The following is a 21,229-nucleotide window of genomic DNA, read 5'->3' on the forward strand; positions in this document are numbered from 1 at the left end:
CATTTCTGCTTGTCACCAAGTTGTCATCGCGGGGGCTTAGCAGAGCTCTCCCACCCCATTGTCTCAACTGAGGCTGCCGACAGCCCCGGGAGGGAGGTGTTACAATTTTCCCTACTTTACAGGTGAGGAAATTGGAGATCTGGCTGTTTTCCTAGGCTCCACACAACCCGTCGAGTGGCAGAGCCGGCTGAGAACTCTCTCTTCCAGGGCCCGCTCCTTGAGGGACATGGTACTAGAAGGACCCCTTGGTGCCCTGGTTCTTTCTTCTCAAAGTGCCCTGTCCCAAGTACCTCCTTAGGTTCAGTTCTCTCTCCCCAGGGCACATCCTCTCTGTAGGCTCGACCTTGACCCCAGAGAGGACACCTCAGAGCCCGATGGGCTCTGGGCAGCCCAAGGGGAGTGTGGCATCCTGTGCAGCATGGGGTGAAATGAGAATCTGTGTCCTCAGATACCTTCCACCCTCTGCTGGAGTGCCTGGCATCCCTCTGGCATTTAGAGAGGGAAAACTGTTCACGGATCGTTCCAAGGAATGCAGATCCCCAAGGGAGAGGAAAGCACCTTACATTAGCTGTGTCACAGAGTGGAGCCTTTGCAGTGTCTGGGTGAGAGAAGAGAGATCAGAATGGCAGTCACACAGGTCCTGCACTCAGGAGGGCCCCGCGCTTGGTTCAATGTTCTGCTGCCTCCGTCTTGAAATGATTAATAATTTTTTAGTTTGTTATTTTGCACTGGGCCCCGCAAATTATGCAGCGGGTCCTGAGTGGGACACGCAGGAGATGCAGATGTGGCCGCCCCTGCTGCCCTCTTGGCCTCCCTCCCAGTGGGACCCGCCAGGCCCCCAGCAGCAGTTCCACATGCTGCTCTAGCAACGTGGGTGCTGCACTTGCCTTTCTAGGAATCTTTCTTCTGAATTGCGTGGTTTCAGAGAACAAAAGTGGGTTTTCTTGCTCGTAAAACAGATCACTGAGCTGAAAAGGAACCTTTCACCAGTAAATATCTGTTGAATGAATAAGTTCTGAGCTGAGATATTTCAGAGCACTCTGCCTCTCGTTCACTTATTTATTCACTTAACAAATATTTCTTGATCTTTTTCCTGCTTTTAGCTTTATGCAAAATAACATGCCGAAGCTATGAAGGAGAAAATGTGATAAAGAATGGGAGCTTATAGTGATAGTTAAGTGAGGAAGATAAACTTATGCTGTATTAATTTTCTCCAACATTTTACATTTTTTTTTTCTTTTTTTTTTTTGCGCTGTGCGGGCCTCTCACCGTTGTGGCCTCTCCTGCTGTGGAGCACAGGCTCCGGATGTGCAGGCTCAGCGGCCATGGCTCACGGGCCCAGCCGCTCCGCAGCATGTGGGATCTTCCCGGACCGGGGCACGAACCCGTGTCCCCTGCATCGGCAGGCGGACTCTCAACCACTGCGCCACCAGGGAAGCCCCATTTTACCTTTTTTTAAATTGAAGTATAGTTGATTTATAATGTTTTGTTAGTTTCTAGTGTATGGCAAAGTGATCCAGTTATACATATAAATACATATTCTTTTTCATATTCTTTTCCATTATTGTTTATTATAGGATAGTGAATATCGTTCCCTGTGCTATACAGTAGGACCTTGTTGTTTATCTATTATATATTCTCCCACATTTTATTATGAAAAGTATCAATGATATAGAAAAGTTAGAAGCATTGTATAGTGAACACCCATATATCTACCACCCAGGTCATAAATTAACATTTTGCTCTTTTTGCTTTATCATATATCTATTCATTTATCCATTTTTCTAACCAATCATCCATCCAACTTACTTTTTGATTAATTTCAAGTAAGTTGCAGACAGCACTAGACTTCACCCCTAAACAATTAATTTCACACTAATTTTCATTTCAGTGATCTCAGTTCAATCAAGAAAACTTTTTTTTAATCAAAAAGGAAAATAATACATAGATTTTTATATAAAAACAAATCATTTTCTGTCAAATAGAATTGTGGAATGATAAATAGTATATATGCACAATGAAAAAAATTATTTGTTTTCCTCTGTGTGTATGAGGCAAAGAGAAAAAAGAGAAATAAGAAAAGAGAGGAATTTCCTCAAGGCGATAAGGAAAGACAGAAATCAGACACTCCTGTGGAAGTGGGAGGTGAGAGCTACCTGGGGAATGACGAGCTGGGAGCATTTTCGGGAAGTGCTTCCTGCTTCCTCGCAACCAAAATAAAAAATAAAAATCCCTGAGACCATACGGCCCTAGCCTTCTTTCCTCCTTCCCGAGGTGACTGTGGACAGTTCCAAGCAATTGGACTTGGGCAGGGCTGAAGGGGAAGCTGTAAGGTATTGGGTGTTGGCTTTAGGAGTGGAGAAAGGTACAGGCTGAAGCTACAGATTCAGGGGTTGTCCTGACAGAGGTAATGGCTGGGGTGGAGTCGGGTGAGTGGGTGGGACCCCTGAGGCTGACAGCAGGAAGCGATGGGAGCAGAGGGTAGGATCGTGTCACAGGAAGAGAAGGTGATGCTGCTGAAGCAGTCCGAGGAGGCACACTAGGAGGAGTCGGACGGCTACCCTGGCTGTGCCCGTGCAGAGCTTGGAAGAACACCTAACGCGAGCCTCTGAAACGGAGACCTGGAAGTCTTAGCCATCACCTCCCCGCCTCTCACGTATGCCACAGGAGAAGATGCAGGCTGAGAGATCACTCAGAAAATTAGTGATGGAGCTGGAGCAAAATCCGTGCTATCCATGTGGTGCTTTTCCAACAAAGTAACTCAAAGGGTTCCTTCCACAAGGATCAAATGCCTTGGGGTCTTGCTTTTTTTCTTTTTTAGTTGAAGTATATTATATTTGTTATGGGTAAAAGTCACAGGCATACAACATAGTGATTCAATATTTTTATAGGTTATTTATAGTTATTATAAAATATTGGCTATATTCCCTGTGTTGTACAATATATCCTTGTAGCTTATTTATTTTATACACAGTAGTTTGTACCTCTTAATCCCCTACCCCTATTTTGTCTCTTCCCCCTTCCCCCTCCTCACTGGTAACCACTAGTTCTCTCTATCCGTGAATCTTCATTTTTAAAATTATATTCACTAGTTTGTTTTGTTTTCTAGATTCCACATATAAGTGATATCATACAGTATTTGTCTTTCTCTGTCTGACTTACTTCACTAAGCGTGATGCCCTCTAAGTCCATCCATGTTGTTGCAAATGGCAAAATTTCATTCTTTTATATGGCTGAGTAATATTCCATTTTATATATATATATATATATACATGCCACAATCTTCTTTATCCATTCATCTGTTGATGGACACTTAGGTTGCTTCCATATCTTGGCAATTGTAAATAATGCTGCTGTGAACATTGGGGTACATTTTTCTTTTTGAGTCAGTGTTTTTGTCTTTTTCAGATACATACCCAGGTGTGGAATTGCTGGGTCGTATGGTAGTTCTATTTTTAGTTTTTTAAGGAACCTCCGTACTGTTCTCCATAATGGTTGCACCAATTTACATTCCCACCAACAGTGTACAAGGGTTCCCGTTTCTCCACATCCTCACCAACATTTGTTATTTGTGGGGGTTTTTTTTTGATGGTAACCATTCTGATAGGTGTGAAGTGATCTCTCATTGTGGTTTTGACTTGCATTTCCCTGATGATTAGTGATGTTGAGCATCTTTTGATGTGTTTGTTGGCCAGCTACATGTCCTCTTTGGAAATGTCTATTCAGGTCTTCCACCCATTTTTTAATCAGATTCTTCGTTTTTAAAATTTATTTATTTATTTTTGACTGCCTTGGGTCTTCGTTGCTGCACACAGGCTTTCTCTAGCTGTGGCGAGCAGGGGATACTCTTCGGTGCGGTGCACGGGCTTCTCATTGCGGTGGCTTCTCTTGTTGCAGAGCATGGGCTCTAGGCGTGCGGGCTCAGTAGTTGTGCCGCACAGGCTCAGTAGTTGTGGCTCACGGGCTCTAGAGCGCAGGCTCGGTAGTTGTGGCGCACAGGCTTAGTTGCTCCGTGGCATGTGGGATCTTCCTGGACCTGGGCTTGAACCCGTGTCCCCTGCATTGGCAGGTGGATTCTTAACCACTGAGCCACCAGGGAAGCCCTCTTTGGTTTTTTGATGTTGAGTTGTATGAGCTAATTATATATATTGGATATTAACCCCTTATCAGTCATATCATTTGCAAATATTTTCTCCCATTCAGTAGGTTGTCTTTTCATTTTGTTGATGGTTCCCTTTACTGTGCAAACGCTTTTAAGTTTAATTAGGTCCATTTGCTTATTTGGGGTCTTGCCTTTTTTTTTTTTTTTTTTGCGGTACGCGGGCGTCTCACCAGTGTGGCCTCTCCCGTTGCGGAGCACAGGCTCCGGACGCGCAGGCTCAGCGGCCATGGCTCACGGGCCCCACCACTCCACGGCATGTGGGATCTTCCCGGACCGGGGCACGAACCCATGTCCCCTGCATCGGCAGGCGGACTCTCAACCACTGCGCCACCAGGGAAGCCCTGGGGTCTTGCTTTTTATCTTTAAAAAATCATAAGAATTTGGCCTTCTACTCAAGAATTTATCTGGCTTTGTCCTAATGTAAAAATAATGTTTTTGCTAGAGTATTTCTCAGTTTTCTTTAAACTCATACCACTTTTTGATTAATATAAAAATCTAACAATGCCTCGTGGAGGTTTTAATACCTACTTCGACCTCCCTCCCCAATTGAGGGTCACCTATAGCAGGATCCAGTCTATTTTCAGTATAGTCCTACTAGCAAAGGTTTTGTTACATATGACTTTGCATATTTTATGTAATGAAAAGAGATTTCAAATATAAAATAATGAATATGCTTTTTCAAATAACATAAGCCTCTTCCCGTTTGAGAACCATTCATCTAAGGAGACTTTCTAGATTTATTTCATGCTTTGTGTGTCCTGGTAGCCTCTTCTGTATTGGTTAGGAGTGCTTTTAGATGCAAGTAAAAACTCCCACAACAGTGACTTAAGCAAAAAAGATATTTAATTATTTCCGATAATAACCAGCCTTAAGGAAGATGATTCCAGGGTCAGTTCAGCAGCTCAGTAATAACAGGTCTCTGGGCTGGCGTCTCAGTGCTGCTTCCCTGATGGCCCCAAGATGACTGTCATAGCCCCGTGCATCACTTCCTGTCACAAAGAAGAGGGCAAGTGGGAAACACCCTTTTACTTGTTTTGCTCATTTGTCAGTGAGGAAGAACTTTCCAGAACCGCATCTCTGCCATGAGACTTCCCCATCTACTTCCTTGGCTTCTAGGAGTTGTGTTTCAAACCCACTCCTAGACCAGCCACTGGCAAAGAGGAACGAGGGGGCATATGCAGCTGAGACCAGTCATGATGCAGCCCATCTCCCAGGACATGTGCAACATGGGACTTGTACAAACCGCCCCTTGTTTTTGCTCACCCCTCCCCTCACTAGAATGTGAGCTCCTTGAGGACAGAGGTTTTTGTTTTGTTCACTGCTCTATTCCCAGTACCTAGAACAATGCCCAGGAATGCAGTAAATAGTCATCAGGTGAAGGAAGGGAGGAAGGAATGGCTAAAGAAGCAGGGGATATAGGCTGTAGGTAACCAGCAGTCTATCAGCCCCGACAGTATACAACCCTAGCTTGATCACTGTGATAGCACTGAGTGACTCTGCTGATCACCGGGGCTCTGACCTGAATCCTTGTGTCTTTCCTCCCAGGGAGTGAGCCATAGCTGGAGGCTACTCTTGTGCCAATGACCCTTCCCAATTCCTCCAGCGTCTTGGAAGACAAGATGTGTGAGGGGAACAAGACCACCACGCCCAACCCCCAAATGATGCCCCTGGTGGTGGTCCTGAGCGCCATCTCCTTGGTCACAGTGGGACTCAACCTGCTGGTCCTGTATGCTGTGCACAGCGAGCGGAAGCTACACACGGTGGGGAACCTGTACATTGTCAGCCTGTCGGTGGCCGATCTGATTGTGGGGGCCGTCGTCATGCCCGTGAACATCCTCTACCTCCTCATGTCCAGGTGGTCCCTGGGACGCCCTCTCTGCCTCTTTTGGCTTTCCATGGACTATGTGGCCAGCACAGCGTCCATTTTCAGCATCTTCATCTTGTGCGTTGATCGCTACCGCTCTGTGCAGCAGCCCCTCAGATACCTGAGGTATCGCACCAAGACCCGAGCGTCGGCCACCATCTTGGCAGCCTGGTTTCTCTCTTTCCTGTGGGTTATTCCCATTCTGGGCTGGCAGCGCTTCATGTCGAAGACCTCAGGGCACCGGGAGGACAAGTGCGAGACGGACTTCTACAATGTCACCTGGTTCAAGGTCATGACTGCCATCATCAACTTCTACCTGCCCACCTCGCTCATGCTCTGGTTCTACGCTAAGATCTACAAGGCTGTACAGCAGCACCGTCAGCAGCGGGAGCTCATCAACGGATCCCTCCCGTCCTTCTCTGAAGACAAGCTGAAGCCAGAGGACCTCAGGGTGGGCGCTAAGAAACCAGGGAAGGAGTCTCCCGGGGAAGTTCTGAAAAGGAAGCCGAAAGATGCCGGTGGTGGACCTGTCTTGAAGTCAGCATCCCAAGACCCAAAGGAGATAAAGTCTCCAGGTGTCTTCAGCCAGGAGAAGGATGGAGGACTGGACAAATTCCATTGCTCCCCACTTAACATTGTGCAGACGCAGATGGAGGCAGACGGGAGTGGCCGGGAGTACGGAGCCATCAGCCAGAGCCAGAGCCAGCTCGAGATGGGCGAGCAGGGCCTCAACACGCATGGGGCCAAGGAGATACTAGAGGATCAGATCCTAGGTGACAGCCAGTCCTTCTCCCGGACAGACTCAGACACCGCCCCAGAGTTGGCACGAGGGGAAGCCAAATCGAACAGTGAGTCTAGCACAGGCCTGGATTATATCAAGTTCACCTGGAAGAGGCTTTGCTCACATTCAAGACAGTACGTGTCTGTGTTGCACGTGAACCGAGAACGCAAGGCCGCCAAACAATTGGGTTTTATCATGGTGGCCTTCATCGTTTGCTGGATTCCTTACTTCATCTTCTTCATGGTCATTGCCTTCTGCGAGAGCTGCTGTAACCAACATGTGCACATGTTCACCATCTGGCTGGGCTACATCAACTCCACGTTGAACCCCCTCATCTACCCCTTGTGCAACGAGAACTTCAAGAAGACGTTCAAGAAAATTCTGCACATTCGCTCCTAAGGGAGGCTACAAGGGCATGCAACTAAGTGATGCTTACGATGTCCCTGAAGGAAATAGAGGAGGAAGCCTGTGCATTGCCAGACACCTGGGCTTTCTGGAGCCAAAAGAACAGCCTTAGGGGCTGGGTAGTTTGGAAAGATCATAGGCACCGTTGGAAGAAGAGCAGATGGCGGTGGTCAGCAGAGAGACTGTACCCTGAGAGCAGAATACTTCCAAGAGAATCCGATCTGGTTGGGCTCTCCTGCTCCTCGGGAAATGTGGGCGCCTCAGACTCACATTGTAATTCAAGCTTTCAGACTCGAATTAATGGGCAACCGAAGGGACAGGTGGGTAGAGTTTCCAGTAGAGAAGTAGGCAGAACTCTGGAGCCTTCCTGGAATGGAGCTATACGACTGTGCAGAGACCGTATATTGATACACACAGACAGATGCTGTCCGCTGCCAGGGGTCACCTTGAGAGGCAGGACAGCTATTCCCCTGTGACTGCTACTTCTCAGAACACCTCTCCTCTGAGCCTCTTTTACAGCCTTCTCCAGACGCAGCGTTTGAACCACCTTGGGGATTCTGCCTCGTTATTTCTCACTCATGCACATCTTAGAGTTGACAGGAAATCGTGCAGTCTGCACTTCCATCATTTTCAAACCCAAACTCCTTTTTTGCTATAAAAAAAAGGCTAAATGCTGCCCTCAAAGACAAAAGAATATTTTTTAAATGGTTGTTCATTAAAAACCAAAAAGGGGAGTGTGGGGAGAAGAAAGCCATATTTCTTGAGGGCTGTGCCAGGTTGATGTCATTTAAGCCCCATGACACCCCACAACGGGAGGGTGGTATTGCTAGAGAAGCAGATTGAAGTGCAGCAAGATGAAATAAGGTGGCTGAGATCACACAGCTAGTTATAGGAGAGCTAGAGTGAACATCCTGTGGTTTCAGCTCATCGTAACACATTTTCTACTAAAGGCAAAAATTTGTTCTATTCAGCACGCGCACATACACACACACACACACACACACACACACACACACACACACACACACACACACACACACACACACACACACACACACACACACACACACACACACGCAATTCCTGAGAGTGGTGGCAATTCTCAAGAGTATATTGAGGGCTTCCCTGGTGGCACAGTGGTTAAGAATCCGCCTGCCAACACAGGGGACATGGGTTCGAGCCCTGATCAGGGAAGATCCCACATGCTGCGGAGCAACTAAGCCTGTGCGCCACAACTACTGAAGCCTGCACGCCTAGAGCCTGTGCTCTGCAACGAGAGAAGCCACTGTAATGAGAAGTCCGCGCACTGCAACGAAGAGTAGGCCCCGCTCACTGCAACTAGAGAAAGCCTGCGTGCAGCAATGAGGACCCAACACAGCCAAAAATAAATAAATAAGTAAATTTATTTTTTATAAAAAGGGGGGTGCTTCCCTGGTGGCGCAGTGGTTGAGAGTCCACCTGCCGATGCAGGGGACACGGGTTCGTGCCCCGGTCCTGGGAAGATCCCACATGCCGCGGGGCGGCTGGGCCCGTGAGCCATGGCCGCTGAGCCTGCGCGTCCGGAGCCTGTGCTCCGCAACGGGAGAGGCCACAACAGTGAGAGGCCCGCATACCGCAAACAAACAAACGAGAAAAGGGTATATTGAGAGCAGGAAGAGCTGACATAGAAGATGTTTGTGGCCACAGAGGTGATACTTTTGAAGGGACAGTGTGCGTTTTCATCTGTGAGTTTTGCTGTTGGTCCAAGAAAAGTCATCGTGTTCCTTTATAGGCACACCTCTCAAGTCAAAACTAGCAAAGGCATGGGAACACGCAGATTTACTTGGTGTTTATGTTGCAATCTGGTTGTGTTTTATATTTTAAAACTCAATGCTAAACTGTAATATATGTAGCTAGTGGGAGTGCCTGTGCAAGCTGGTAATTTATGTCTTATGTTCCTGTTTGCATGATCTGTTAAAATGAGAGATTTTTTACCTACCTAAAATATGATCTTTGAAACTATACTGTTACCAGTTTGATTGATTTAATACTACCTTTCTGAGTCTCTTGGACTGAGAAGATGCATTGAAATGTAATGTCAAATGTTATAAGATCTGATAAGGTTTCTCTTTGGTTTTGTAAGGACATATACATTCACATTTGTAAACATCTTTAGAAAAGGACTGACTTTTTATAACGAGCTTCACTCTCTACTTTGCATCTCCCAAAGTTCTTCTCCCTCAAAACTGGGGGAGTTAAGGAGACTTTTATCCTGGTTTAGGTTATCCTGCAGATGGTCTGTTTCCAGGTCAGAAACCGGGAAGAGTTGCTTCCCAGGACCCCTCAGGACCAAGGAGCACTTTGAAGTCTTTTTCAGGACTACCCCACGCAGACTAATGGCTAAGTGCCTGCTATTGATGTTGATGAGCAGATGAGGCGACTAGTGAAGAGGAGTGGTTATGAGCCCTGACTTTGGGTCAAGGAGACTTGGATTTGAATCTGACAAGAACAAAGCATGGTCACTATAAATTGCCGGAGCATAATAAACAAGGTCCGTGGATTAGTGTGTACAGTGTTCACGGTGCTTGCAGAGTGGATGGTACCCAGTGGGACTCAAGGAGTTTCAAAATATGCTGAGCGTATCCTTCTGTGCTTTACCACTGTAATCTAATCTCTACAGCACCTCGTGGGGCAGAGTTCTGTGTTTTTACAAGTAGGCAAACCAAAGCACAGAGGGATTCGTAAGGACCAGGTCCAAGATCTGATTGTGGAATGGGCTTCCTCTCCACGGTATCAGCCTGCTCGTCCTACGCCTGTCTGTATGCTTGAATTAATTCTTAAATTCATGAAAGGCAAGGGACTATGGTGCAGACGTCACTCAGCCCTAGCCCACTCAGGAAAGAATCAGTGGCTGATGGCTTACACAAAATCCAGTTGAAACCAGGCTCTCTGCCCAAACTATGAAAGTAAATACCTTCTTGGAAAAGGCTGTCAGAGACCTTGATTTTAGATTAAAACTTGCAGAGTCAGAAGCCCCTTTGGGTTTCTTTTTATGGCCTTAAAGCTGGTGAGCTTAAAGCCAATTCCTCCACTGACCAATTTGTCAAATTGACCAAATGTTGGCTTCTTTTTAACTATTTACAAGGTTTACCACAATGCATCTTGGGTGAGGTTTTTAAGAGAAGTTTTCTGCAATTGTTATGAAGTTAGAGTAACAGATTTTTGTTTTTCTTCACAGCCACATATTGAAGAAGGTTCAATATGCTTTGTCCCCAGATCACTGCTGTTGCAGGGAGAGACCGAGTTGCAGAGAGGGGAGAAATAGAGGTGAATAGACTCCAGGTGACAGAGGGGTAGAAAACAAGGGGTAGAAATCAGAGGAAACTAGGGGAGGCAGGGCTGTTACCGAGTCCGAGCTCCTATGGCTCCTGCGTGAGAGGCCAGTAAATCCAGAGACGAGCTGTGGGAGCTGGGAATGGTGACTTCATCTGGGAAGCCAGCGGACCAGAAAGAAGGGGGACTAGTGTCCCAAAGAGCCATCTTCCCGAGTTAGAATTCTGGCTTATTTTATACTAAAAGCAGAGGGGATAAAGTCCTCGTTCCGGCCAGATTCCAGAGGGCGTGTGTTCATTTCTTCCTCCTGCAGCCATTCGCAGGTGGGCCTGACCAGGATGCTTCCTGTGAGCTAAACAAAAGTATTTTCACTCAACGCTCATTACCTGGGAGGCAGGGTTCCCAGAGATGGGCCATTGTGTATAATTTAAGCCTATAGGCAACATCCCTTTAGTGATTAATTTGTAATAGAATACAAAGGTTCTTCCCTGTTATGGGGTGGAGGGGGTCAGAGAGCAGGGGTCTAGGGGAAGAGATGGGGGACACCAAGGAACAGAAGAGGGAGGAAGGGGGAAATGAAGTGTAGAGGGACAGAGATGGGGAGAGATTAAGGGGCAGAGAGATGGAGACATTTAGGGGAAGACAAAGTGAGAAACGGAGGAATGGGAAAGGAGACAGAAGGAGAAGTGAAAAGCAGGAGACAGAAAGAGCATAAACCGAGTGGCATGATATTAATACACTCAAGAAAAATCTACATTCAAGAATATATTCTTCATTAATGTGTTCATAAGTTAAGTATAGTCAAAGGAAAAATAAAGCCATCCTTAATTTTTGGTAAAGAGAAAATTCTTTCAAATGCCTCTCTGAAGGCAACATGAAAACCATCAACTACAACATCATATAAATCTATAAAAGTTTGCAAAGCCATTCCATGCAGTAGAAATCGCCATAAGCCTTAGACGTTGGTAAGTTAGTGTTTCGCGAAAAACTGGGTTTGCCTCTTGGTGCATATCGATCCGAAAGACACAACCAAGCCCAAGAGCGGGAGAAGGAAGTATTTATTCCTTGCAGCAAGTAAGGAGAACCCTGGAGATCTTTCCCAAAGCAGTGTCTCCCCAACAGCAAAATTGGGGAAGTTTTAAGCTAGGGGTACATGTATTTTCATGAAGGAGCATGGGCGTTGAATGAAGTCACAAGGTTCCTAAAAGGTCCACATCATCAGCCGTTAGGTTCCAGTTGATCTGGTGGTTGAGCACCTGAGGGTGGGGGCGAATTAAATTCTGCAAAACAGCTCAAGAAAGTGCTTCAGGCTAGTCTTCACCATTGGAACAGAAGTGGGAGTCTTTACAAATGATGTGTTATTTTTGCTGTTGTTGCTTCTCTTGCAACAACAAGTTGTTTGTTCCTGCATTTTTTTTGTTGTTGTTGTTGCTCCTTTAAGACCATTAATTACAGAGACCTGTTCAAAGATAAGCATTGTGGCCAGGCTTAGATCACAAAATGGCTTAGGCCAAAAATGGCTTCTCTTATGTCAAGAAAGCCAGGCCTGGGCTTCCCTGGTGGCGCAGTGGTTGAGAGTCTGCCTGCCGATGCAGGGGACACAGATTCGTGCCCCGGTCCGGGAAAATCCCACATGCCGTGGAGCGGCTGGGCCCGTGAGCCATGGCCGCTGAGCCTGCGCGTCCGGAGCCTGTGCTCCGCAACGGGAGAGGCCACAACAGTGACAGGCCCACGTACCACAAAAAAAAAAAAAAAAAAAAAAAAAGGAAGCCAGGCCTAGTTCTCTTTCTCTGGGGACCCCCTACCCTGTCTGCTTACATTAGCAAAATGTCCATTTAGAAAATCCATGAGTCTGCAGATTAGCCATTTGATAAATTGGTCATTTGGTTACTTGGCTGGCAGAAAATCGCTTGTCTCTCTTTTGAAGATGGGTCTTCTAAAAGGTAGATTCAAGTCTTAACAGCAGGGCGAAGAGGATGCTGGGCTCTCCTGGCTGTGACGCATTCTAAGTGCCGTAAAGAAACAATGCTGTTAAGATCTAATTTGCCAGCATATCATGCCACAATTTCTTGGGCTTTCAAAGTCTAGGTTGTGCAGTGGTTCCCATTGGGGTAGGGGTCCTCAGCTGAGCTGCAGGACAAGTGATGAAGGTACATTGACCTGGATCTCTGTGGTCTTGAATAAGTGTCATGGGCCTTGTTGCCCTACTGTGTCTGAGAACATTCTCTGCCTTTTTATGGTTCCTGGTCTTGCATCTTTTTTGATGCTCTATCATCTTGGTGCCCCAGTGGTCTGTCTCCCCCATGCTGGGCAGCAAGAACAGATCTTCTGCTCTGAGCCTCACCCTAATTCCCTGCTAACATGGAGGCCACATTTGTGACCTAAGTGACCATCTACTTTGGATGCCCAGACCTCATCTAATAATTTTTTTTTTTAAGAAGATGTTGGGGGTAGGAGTTTATTAATTAATTTATTTATTTTTGCTGTGTTCGGTCTTCGTTTCTGTGCAAGGGCTTTCTCTAGTTGTGGCAAGCGGGAGCCACTCTTCATCGCGGTACGTGGGCCTCTCACTATCGCGGCCTCTCTTGTTGCGGAGCACAGGCTCCAGACGCACAGGCTCAGTAGTTGTGGCACACGGGCCTAGTTGCTCCACGGCATGTGGGATCCTCCCAGACCAGGGCTCAAACCCGTGTCCCCTGCATTAACAGACAGATTCTCAACCACTGCGCCACCAGGGAAGCCCTCATCTAATAATTTAACACACACTTTTGAGCACTTCTTGGGCCAGTCCTTGGGGCCAGGCCATAGGAGACAGTGGAGGACATACAGACATGGCTTCCACCTCATGGACCTACTGCAGGGTTACAAGCGACAGAAACCAGCTTTGTGAATGGCTACTGGGGTGTTTTGTGGAATCCAGTAACACTTATTTTTTTCTTAACTGGTGGTGCAGTGCACACTTGGGTGAATATGTCTTTTCTGGTTTTTAAATTTATTTATTTACTTTTGGCTGCGTTGGGTCTTCGTTGCTGTGCATGGGCTTCCTCTAGTTGCGCTGAGCGGGAGCTACTCTTCGTTGTGGTGCACGGGCTTCTCATGGCAGTGGCTTCCCTTGTTGTGGAGCATGGGCTCTAGGAGCGCGGGCTCAGTAGTTGTGGCATGAGCGCTCAGTAGCTGTGGCTCGCGGGCTCTAGAGTGCAGGCTCAGTAGTTGTGGCGCACAGGCTTAGTTGCTCTGCAGCATGTGGGATCTTCCCAGACCAAGGCTCGAACCCATGTCCCCTGCATTGGCGTATTCTTAACTGAATCCAGTAACACTTCGGATGACCTCACCTCTGAAAGGCTTGAGCCAAGGCAGCCGCAGGAACCTCAACAACCAGAATCCAAGGAAGTTCCTGCTAGACTGCTGCCGTTGACCTATGTGAATTATTCCTGTTCCTACTCACTGTGAGTATCAGTTCAAAAGTCCAAAGCTGAGGGTGAAGAATCATCTTATATCCACCTCTGATGCAATCAACTGTAAAGGGAGGTGGGGGCCAGTTGGCACATGTGGTGCAAACATGGCTGGAGGACCAACAGTTCCCGGAGAAGCAGGAATCATTGTGAGCTGGGTGGAAACTGCAAAAAATGTATTCATTACAAGGATCTCGAAGTCCAGCAGAGGAAACCTTATAAAGAACTAACTTCAGCTCAGCCTCACAGGTGCTTAATCAAGTGAAACACAGCGGTAGGTGGATGTCAGGCATGCCTTCACCTAGGAGGTGACATCCCCACTGGTTTTTTTTTGGACCAAGTTTATTACATTCAATATATACAGTAAAATGCACCCAGTTTAAATGTACCGTTCAATGAGTTTTCAGAAATGTGAACACCCATGTCATCCTGATCTCAATCAAGATATAGAACATTTCTGTCACCTCAGAAAGTTTCTCATGGCACTTTGCAGACACTGCTCCCCTTTATACCCTAGGCAACCACTGATCTGACTTGTTTCACTATAGATTAGTTTTGCTGATTCTAGAATTTCCATATGTGGAATCATATTGTATGGATTCTTTTTCCTTCAACATTTTGTCTAAGATTCACCCACATTTCAAAACTGTGTTTTGAAGAGTAAGAGGAAGAGTGAGGATACTGCAGGGATGGAGATGTAAAAGAGCAGAGTGAGTAGAGTGTGCTTTAAACACCAGAATTAGTTTAGTGTGACCCAAGCATGCGGTCTGAGGGGGCAGTGGCAGGAGAGGAGCCTGATAAAATGGAAAGAGTTGACAAAGTTGAATTCTACCTGAGCCCTGCACTCTTGAGAAACAGTGATGGTGAAGAAATCCCCCCACTCTTTTGTGCTCTGGAAATGGTTTACTGCAAAGAGACATCCATTCCCTTAGGACCAACGTAAGATTTGCAGATGCTTCCGTTGTTTACCTGTGGCAAGGCTAGACACAGTCCTTCTGAATTCCCGTTCTTTACCTTATAAATGATTTGCTGAACTACTGGTCTCCACTGATCAGTCAGAACAAAATGCTGATCAACCAAAGTTTAAACTTCTCTCATTTCCCCAGGCTCCCTTTGACCCACCCTCAGCCTGAGCCAGCATATAACTGGCCTCAAGGTAAAACATTCTCCGATTTACTACTATCGGATCCAGCAAGCCACTCTTTCTCCCCACTTTCCACATCCAGTTCTCTCTAGCTTTCTTCAGTCTTCCTGAGAAGGAAGAACTCTTTTGCATAACCCTTGAGACACCTGCAGAGCTTTCGGCTGGAGTGGTCTCCCCATAGCTATAGTCTTGCCCCTTCCCCTCCCCCACCCTTTGCAGTAATCCTTCTGAATAAAGTTCTCCTTAATAAGTCTGGATTTGTTTTCTTATTTAGCGAACAGGCTTCCGTTAGAATCCTAGGCCAAAAGCTCTTAAACCTTCAACAAGCCACAACTTCTCCTAGCCTCTGTTCTTTCATGTGTAAAATGGGGATAATATAACCTTTACCTTGTAGGACCTTTGTGACGACTAAAGATGGGAAACCATGAAAATAGGATAGTCAATAAATAGTAGTGAATAGAGTTATATCAGAGTCACGGCCTTACGTGTCAGATTAAGTTTATACCCACTATTGTCTCTTCCACACCTGTCCAATGCTTGGCACTTGGCTCAGTAAAGCATTTAGAATGAATACCTTTATCCCACTGAGAGTGGGCGGGGTGGGGTTTGAGAATAATACCTGGTTTAGAAAGAGCAGGTTGGTCACTGTGGACTTTCATCTGGCCTTTACGTATTAAAAAGGCCCGTCTCTCCACACCTGCCTCCCTAACGGTTCCTGTGATACATTTGATGCTGCCTCTCCTGGAAAACGGAAATGATAATTCCTGTCATCCTCTGAAATCACTAGAGAGAAGGAGGAGCACTTTTTTAACATCCTGAGGGGCATATACACATTCCCACATGTGATAGGAGAAAGTCTCTCCAGCAGCGCTCACAAGGGGTCCTGGCCCACCTCCTGAGGCCCCGCCTTCCCCACGGCTCAAGTTCCTCCCACTCAGCTGGGTGCTAGGGGCTCCTTTACCCTGCTGGCTCGTGGCTCCGGGTGCGCATGTGCGCACTTCCTCCACAACACACCCCCCCCGGGCTCGGCTGGAGGGGGCGGGGCCACATTGCGTCATCAGGGCGCGCGCGGCGGACAGCGCCGTGGTTGCCGGAAGTTGGGTGGCGGTAAGTGAGCCGCGTTGGTGAGGGAGGAGTGGGGTCCTGCGCGGTCGGTTTTGGAGCCCTGGGGAGAAGGGGCGAGCTCGGCGGTGAGGGCGAGGGTCATGGCGGGTCTGAGGATCCTGGTCCTCCCTCCTCGAGGGAGTCACTGACTCCGGCTCTCGCCTTCTGTCTCCGGTCACGTCCCCTCAGACTGGTTCAGCGCGGGGTCTTCTGACTAGGAAGCTCCTGCTGATGAACGAATTCCGCCTGTCCCCTGGCAGCAAGTGCTCCGAATCTCCAGTGTTGGAACGCGGGAGACAGGCCGCCTGGGCTCTCCTCCTGGCTTTGCCGGTTTTGCTGTGTGACTGGCGCGTCTTTTCTGGCCAACTCCTCTCTGCTTATGTGACATGATTTTGAAAGCCTTTAAGGAGTTGAATACAGGGCTCTCATTCAACCACAGGATTGTTTTTCTGTCCCCAGCCAGCTTCTCATAATAGAGAATAAGCGTAAACACTAATTGAGCTTCTGCTGTTTGCCTGGCTCTGCTCTGCAAGCTGGGAATACCAAAGTAAGCAAGGTACACATCCCTGTCTTCAAGGAGTTAATTTTTTTTTTTTTTAAGTCAAGGAGATAGAACAGCAGCACTATAGAATGAAGCTATTGTGGAAGTTTGCTGGAGGAGGACTTAGGGTGCTTGTAAGTCAGGCCGAGGCATCAGTAGGCTTCTGTGAGGAGGTGTTGCTTTATCCAAGTCCTACAGGATGAGCAGGTTTAGTCAGGCGAAGAGGGCTGGGAGCTGGGACCATATCGCAGACATTGGGAGTGGCATAAACAGAAGCCTATACAATGAATGACCTGCAAGTAGTTCACCCAAGTTGGAGTGTCCAGCTGTAAAAGAGGTGATTCTGGAAAGCCAGATCATGAAGGATCTTGTGGGCGATAGCATGTGAGGAACACAGGCTTTGGAAGCTGTGATACTTGTATGCCATTTCTGGCTTTGCCACTGAGCTAGTTTCGTGACCTTGGGCAAGTCACTTCCTTTCTTAGCTTCAGTTTCCTCAACTATAAAAAGGACAAGCAGGGAGTTTCCTGGTGGCGTAGCGGTTAGGATTATGAGCTTTCACTGCCGTGGCCCGGGTTCAATCCCTGGTCAGGAAACAGATCTCACAAGCCGTGTGGTGTTGCAAAAAACAAAACACAACAAAACAAAACCCCAAAACGAAACAACAGCAACAAAAAATAAAAAACAAAATAAGGGCAAACATTAACCTACCTCCTAGGGTTGCTGTGAGAAGCAAGTGAGATGATGTGTTACTCACGTGGCACTAGTAGATAGTAAACAGTAAGCTGTAGCAGTTACTATTGCTATGTTAAGAAGCTTTATTTGAAAATGTGGCTGTGAAGAGTGGAGTCCTGTGGAATTTTACACAGGGGTGTGACATGGTCTCATCTGTTTCAAATTACCCAGGCAGTGATGTGCTGATTACACTGGGTGGGGAAGGACCCACAGGGAGACCAGTCCGGCACTTTTGCCATGGTCCAGGTGACAGAGGAGGGAGGCCAGAACCAAGGCAGCGGCTATGGGGATGGAGAGGGGTGGGTGGATTTGAGAGACCAAGGAAGTGGGATTTGCTGGACTGGTAACTGATTGGATGATACCTCGAGAGTCAGGAGTCAGGATATTGGGGGTGGAGTGGGGAATGAATCCTCTTTGTGGAAATAAGTAATAAGTTTTTTGATCAGTGGTCCCTGATTGGTTATCCCTGACCTCAGAGATTTTATTTGGAAGTCGGAGTGGCCTCTGTCCTCCACTTTTACCCATGGAAGTAAGATTCACTAATGCCTCCCTGCTGTCTATCTCCAGATCCTCCTGGCTTTCTCTAGGGTAAGTAAAGCCCCACTGTGTGTTCAAGGGAGAGTGAATAGGTGCTGCTTTGTTGCCAGGCAGACAACGTGCATCTCCATGGTCTCGTTAGGCTGGGTGTCCACCTGGTCTCAGTCCAGCCGCAGAGTGATCACCTCTGGGATTTTCACACCTTCTGCTTTCTGGTTACCATCCTTTGAACTTGTTCCTGTGTGTCGGTCTCTTTGTGAGTGTGTGGCATAGAAAGCAGGTCCTCTTTTCTCCAGGAGTCTGGCCATGCAGAACAGGACTGTACTCTTCTTTCCATAACCCAAGGCCCCGTGTGACTCTTCTGGGCTTCATTGTAGACGCCTCACGCTCTTGACACTGTCACACTATCTGAGAGCCAGCCGGGCTCTCAGCACTGCCCACACGTACGTCCCTCCTTGTCTCTCACGTCTTCATTCCTCTCCCGGCTTCCTACCTTGCCTTTGACTTCACTAAGTTGCAGCTATCAGTCAAGCCTCCTCAACTTCAGTTGTTACAAACTTTTCTCCAGCTGACCCTATTGCTTTGCCTTTTATTCTAATTCTGTGAAAAAATGGTGTTTATTCTAAGGTTACTTCCTTTGCGTATGCTGAGATCCTGTCTCCTCCTTTTCCTCAGGACCTGGTTCCATCATTTGTCCCATTTCTTTCCTGTTTAACTTATCCCTCTAATTTAAATATCCTGTTTACTCTAATTTTCAAAAAAATCAAAACACCCTCCCATTAATCTCTGCTGTACCCTGTCACACCTCTTTTTCCCACCACTTTTCTTGGACAAGGTGCCACCTCTACTTCCTGAAGTCATCATTCACTGAAATTCTACTTCTGCATCACCCCTCCCCCAAAACTGCTGTCCTCAAAGTCATCAGGCCTTGGTGTTGCCCGAACCCCTGAACTCTTTTCCTTCCTTATTTTTTGCGTTCTCAGCACATCTGACATTGCCGATACTCCTTCACTTATAAAATCCACTCCTGCTTTGAACTCTCTCTCTGGCCGTTTCCCCTCAGTTTCCATTGTGGGCTCTTTTCCTCCTTTTGTCCTTTAAATGCTAGTTTTCTTCAAGGCCCTGCCTTCTACTCATTGCTCTTCTCAACCACAGTGTGAGCTCTCATTTCTGTGCCAGTGACCACTGCTCTGGACCTTGAGTCCAGATCTCTCCTGAATGCCAGCCCTAAAACTCAGCGAGTCCGAAACTAAGCTCATCATCTTCTCTCCAAACCTGTGGTTCTCTCTCCATTCTTTACGCTCCCTCATTCACTTTCTGCATTTATTCATTCCAGTGAGTAAACATTATGAACCCTGGGAGTCATCTTGGACTTTTTCCTCTCATCCCATCCCTCCCTTCCTCCTTCCCAGCCTGGGCAGTCATCAGAGTTCTACAGGTTTCCTCCCTTGATATCTCCTGACATGTTTTCGCTTCCATTTCCTCTCCCACTGCCTTAGGCCCTTCTCACTTCCTGCCTATATTCCTGCCCAGCCTCTGAGCTGGTTGCCCTGCCTCAGCAGTCTGGCCCTAACTGGTGCTGGAGTGCCCTTTCTAAAATACAGACCTTGGCTAAAATACAAATCAGTAGCTTTTCATGGAAGACCTTTCATGATTTGGCATTCACCTGCTTTTCTGGTGTGGTTTCCAGCTACTCTGCCACACGAACCTTTTCTTCTCGCCATACAGAACTCTTTGTGTTTTCTGAAACATATCATGCTATTTCCTTTGTTCATAGACTCAGTCACCAGCAGGTATATTTTGGGCACCTGTGAGGTGCTAGTAATGAGTCAGGTGCTGGGAAAACAGTGACGGATGGAGGACAATGAGGAACTGACACACTTCCTTTCTCAAAGAGCTTTTCTCCTAGTAGGGAAGACTGACATTCATCAGTATATATAAAATAACTGCACATGTGATGTGAAGCGGGAGGTAATGGTGCTCTTTGTGGGTAGAGTACAGGAGAACTGACCTAAGCAGGAGACGAGGGAGTCAGGGAAGGCTTCCCTCTACTGATGGTTGAGCTCAGATTTGATGGGAGAAGAGGCATTAAGTAGACGCTGGGCATGTGGATGGACAAGAACATTCTAAGCTTGTGCAGAGGCCATGGGGGTGTTTCTAGAATTGGAGACGTGGAACTGAGGCAGCTTCCTCCTTTTGCCTGGAGTGTCCCTACTCCCCACTGTAGGCTTCCTCATCCAGTGGGACTGGCTTGGGCTGGTGCTGCCGACCACTCCCCTCTCCCAACCATCCAAAGGACATTTGGAAGTGTGTGGAGCTGTTGTATTTTGTGACATGACCACGGGGCATTACTGCATTTAAGAGGGTACCAGGGGTGCTAGACATTCTGCAATGTGTGGGGCTAGCAGCAAATGAAAAAGGATTGTCCCACCCAACATGTCAAGTGGTGTCCCTGTTGAGGATCCACTGCCAGTTCTTTTCGAAATCTGGGCTCGAGGGTTTCCTCCTCCTCCCACAGCGCCCGCTGAAATGCTTTCACCACACTTAACTGTGCTCGTGTTACCCGCAGCTTTGCTCTGTTGTCATTCCTGGTCTGTCTTACCCTCAAAACCGTTAGCTCCTTAAAGGCGGGGATCATGGCTTTTTGCCATTGAGTCCTGAGATACAGCATAGGGACTAGTAGGTCATATAAATGTTTACTGAAGTAATAATGAAATGGAAACCCCAGTGTTTTTGGCATGTGCTTTGTTGATGATATTACTCTTCCTTTTGAGTGCCTCCTGTGTGCCAGATACATGCATTTTCTAGTTGAATCCTGTCAATAATTCTGCACCACAGGTGGTGTCCTATCTTACAGATGAGAAAACAGGCTCAGAGAAGGAAAATGACTTGCCCAAGGTTGTGTGGCTTGAAGTAGTAGAGGTGGGCTTTGAACCCGGGTCTCTCTGGCTCATGAAGCTACACCCTTCTGTCTACCATACCAACTCCAGCGTATCAGACTACATTGTTGTCCAGTTGTTTTTTTGGACTGAGATTTAAGACCCTAGATTTCCCTCTGTGAAAATTTTAATCTTGGTAAATAGACCTGTCATTCCAGGTGGTCAGAATCTTTTATTGTGAATTATGTTATCTGTTATAGTGCCTGTTCCTTCTTGCTTCATGTCATATGTAGAATTGATAAGCAAACCTGTA

General features: G+C 47.1%; 2 protein-coding genes across 9 annotated transcripts in view; both read left to right on the forward strand.

Moving 5' to 3' along the window:
- The window catches only part of HRH1 (histamine receptor H1), an 87,627-nt gene extending 72,261 nt beyond the window's left edge, over window positions 1-15,366 (forward strand). For all 3 annotated transcript variants that reach the window (XM_073787710.1, XM_073787709.1, XM_073787711.1), the window contains exon 2: window positions 5,708-15,366. In XM_073787710.1, coding sequence (XP_073643811.1) covers window positions 5,743-7,206 — 1,464 coding nt within the window. In that variant the 5' untranslated portion in view covers window positions 5,708-5,742 and the 3' untranslated portion in view covers window positions 7,207-15,366. The remainder of the gene's footprint in view (window positions 1-5,707) is intronic.
- Window positions 15,367-16,107: 741 nt separating this feature from the next.
- The window catches only part of ATG7 (autophagy related 7), a 237,019-nt gene continuing 231,897 nt past the window's right edge, over window positions 16,108-21,229 (forward strand). For 5 of the 6 annotated variants that reach the window (XR_012323919.1, XM_019944530.3, XM_019944535.3 and 2 more), the window contains exon 1: window positions 16,108-16,227. The gene's annotated coding sequence lies outside the window, so the exon portion shown is untranslated. The remainder of the gene's footprint in view (window positions 16,228-21,229) is intronic. The other variant, XR_012323920.1, reaches the window with a different exon arrangement.

Source organism: Tursiops truncatus, chromosome 10 (genome assembly GCF_011762595.2).
Source record: "Tursiops truncatus isolate mTurTru1 chromosome 10, mTurTru1.mat.Y, whole genome shotgun sequence".
Classification (NCBI taxonomy): domain Eukaryota; kingdom Metazoa; phylum Chordata; class Mammalia; order Artiodactyla; family Delphinidae; genus Tursiops; species Tursiops truncatus.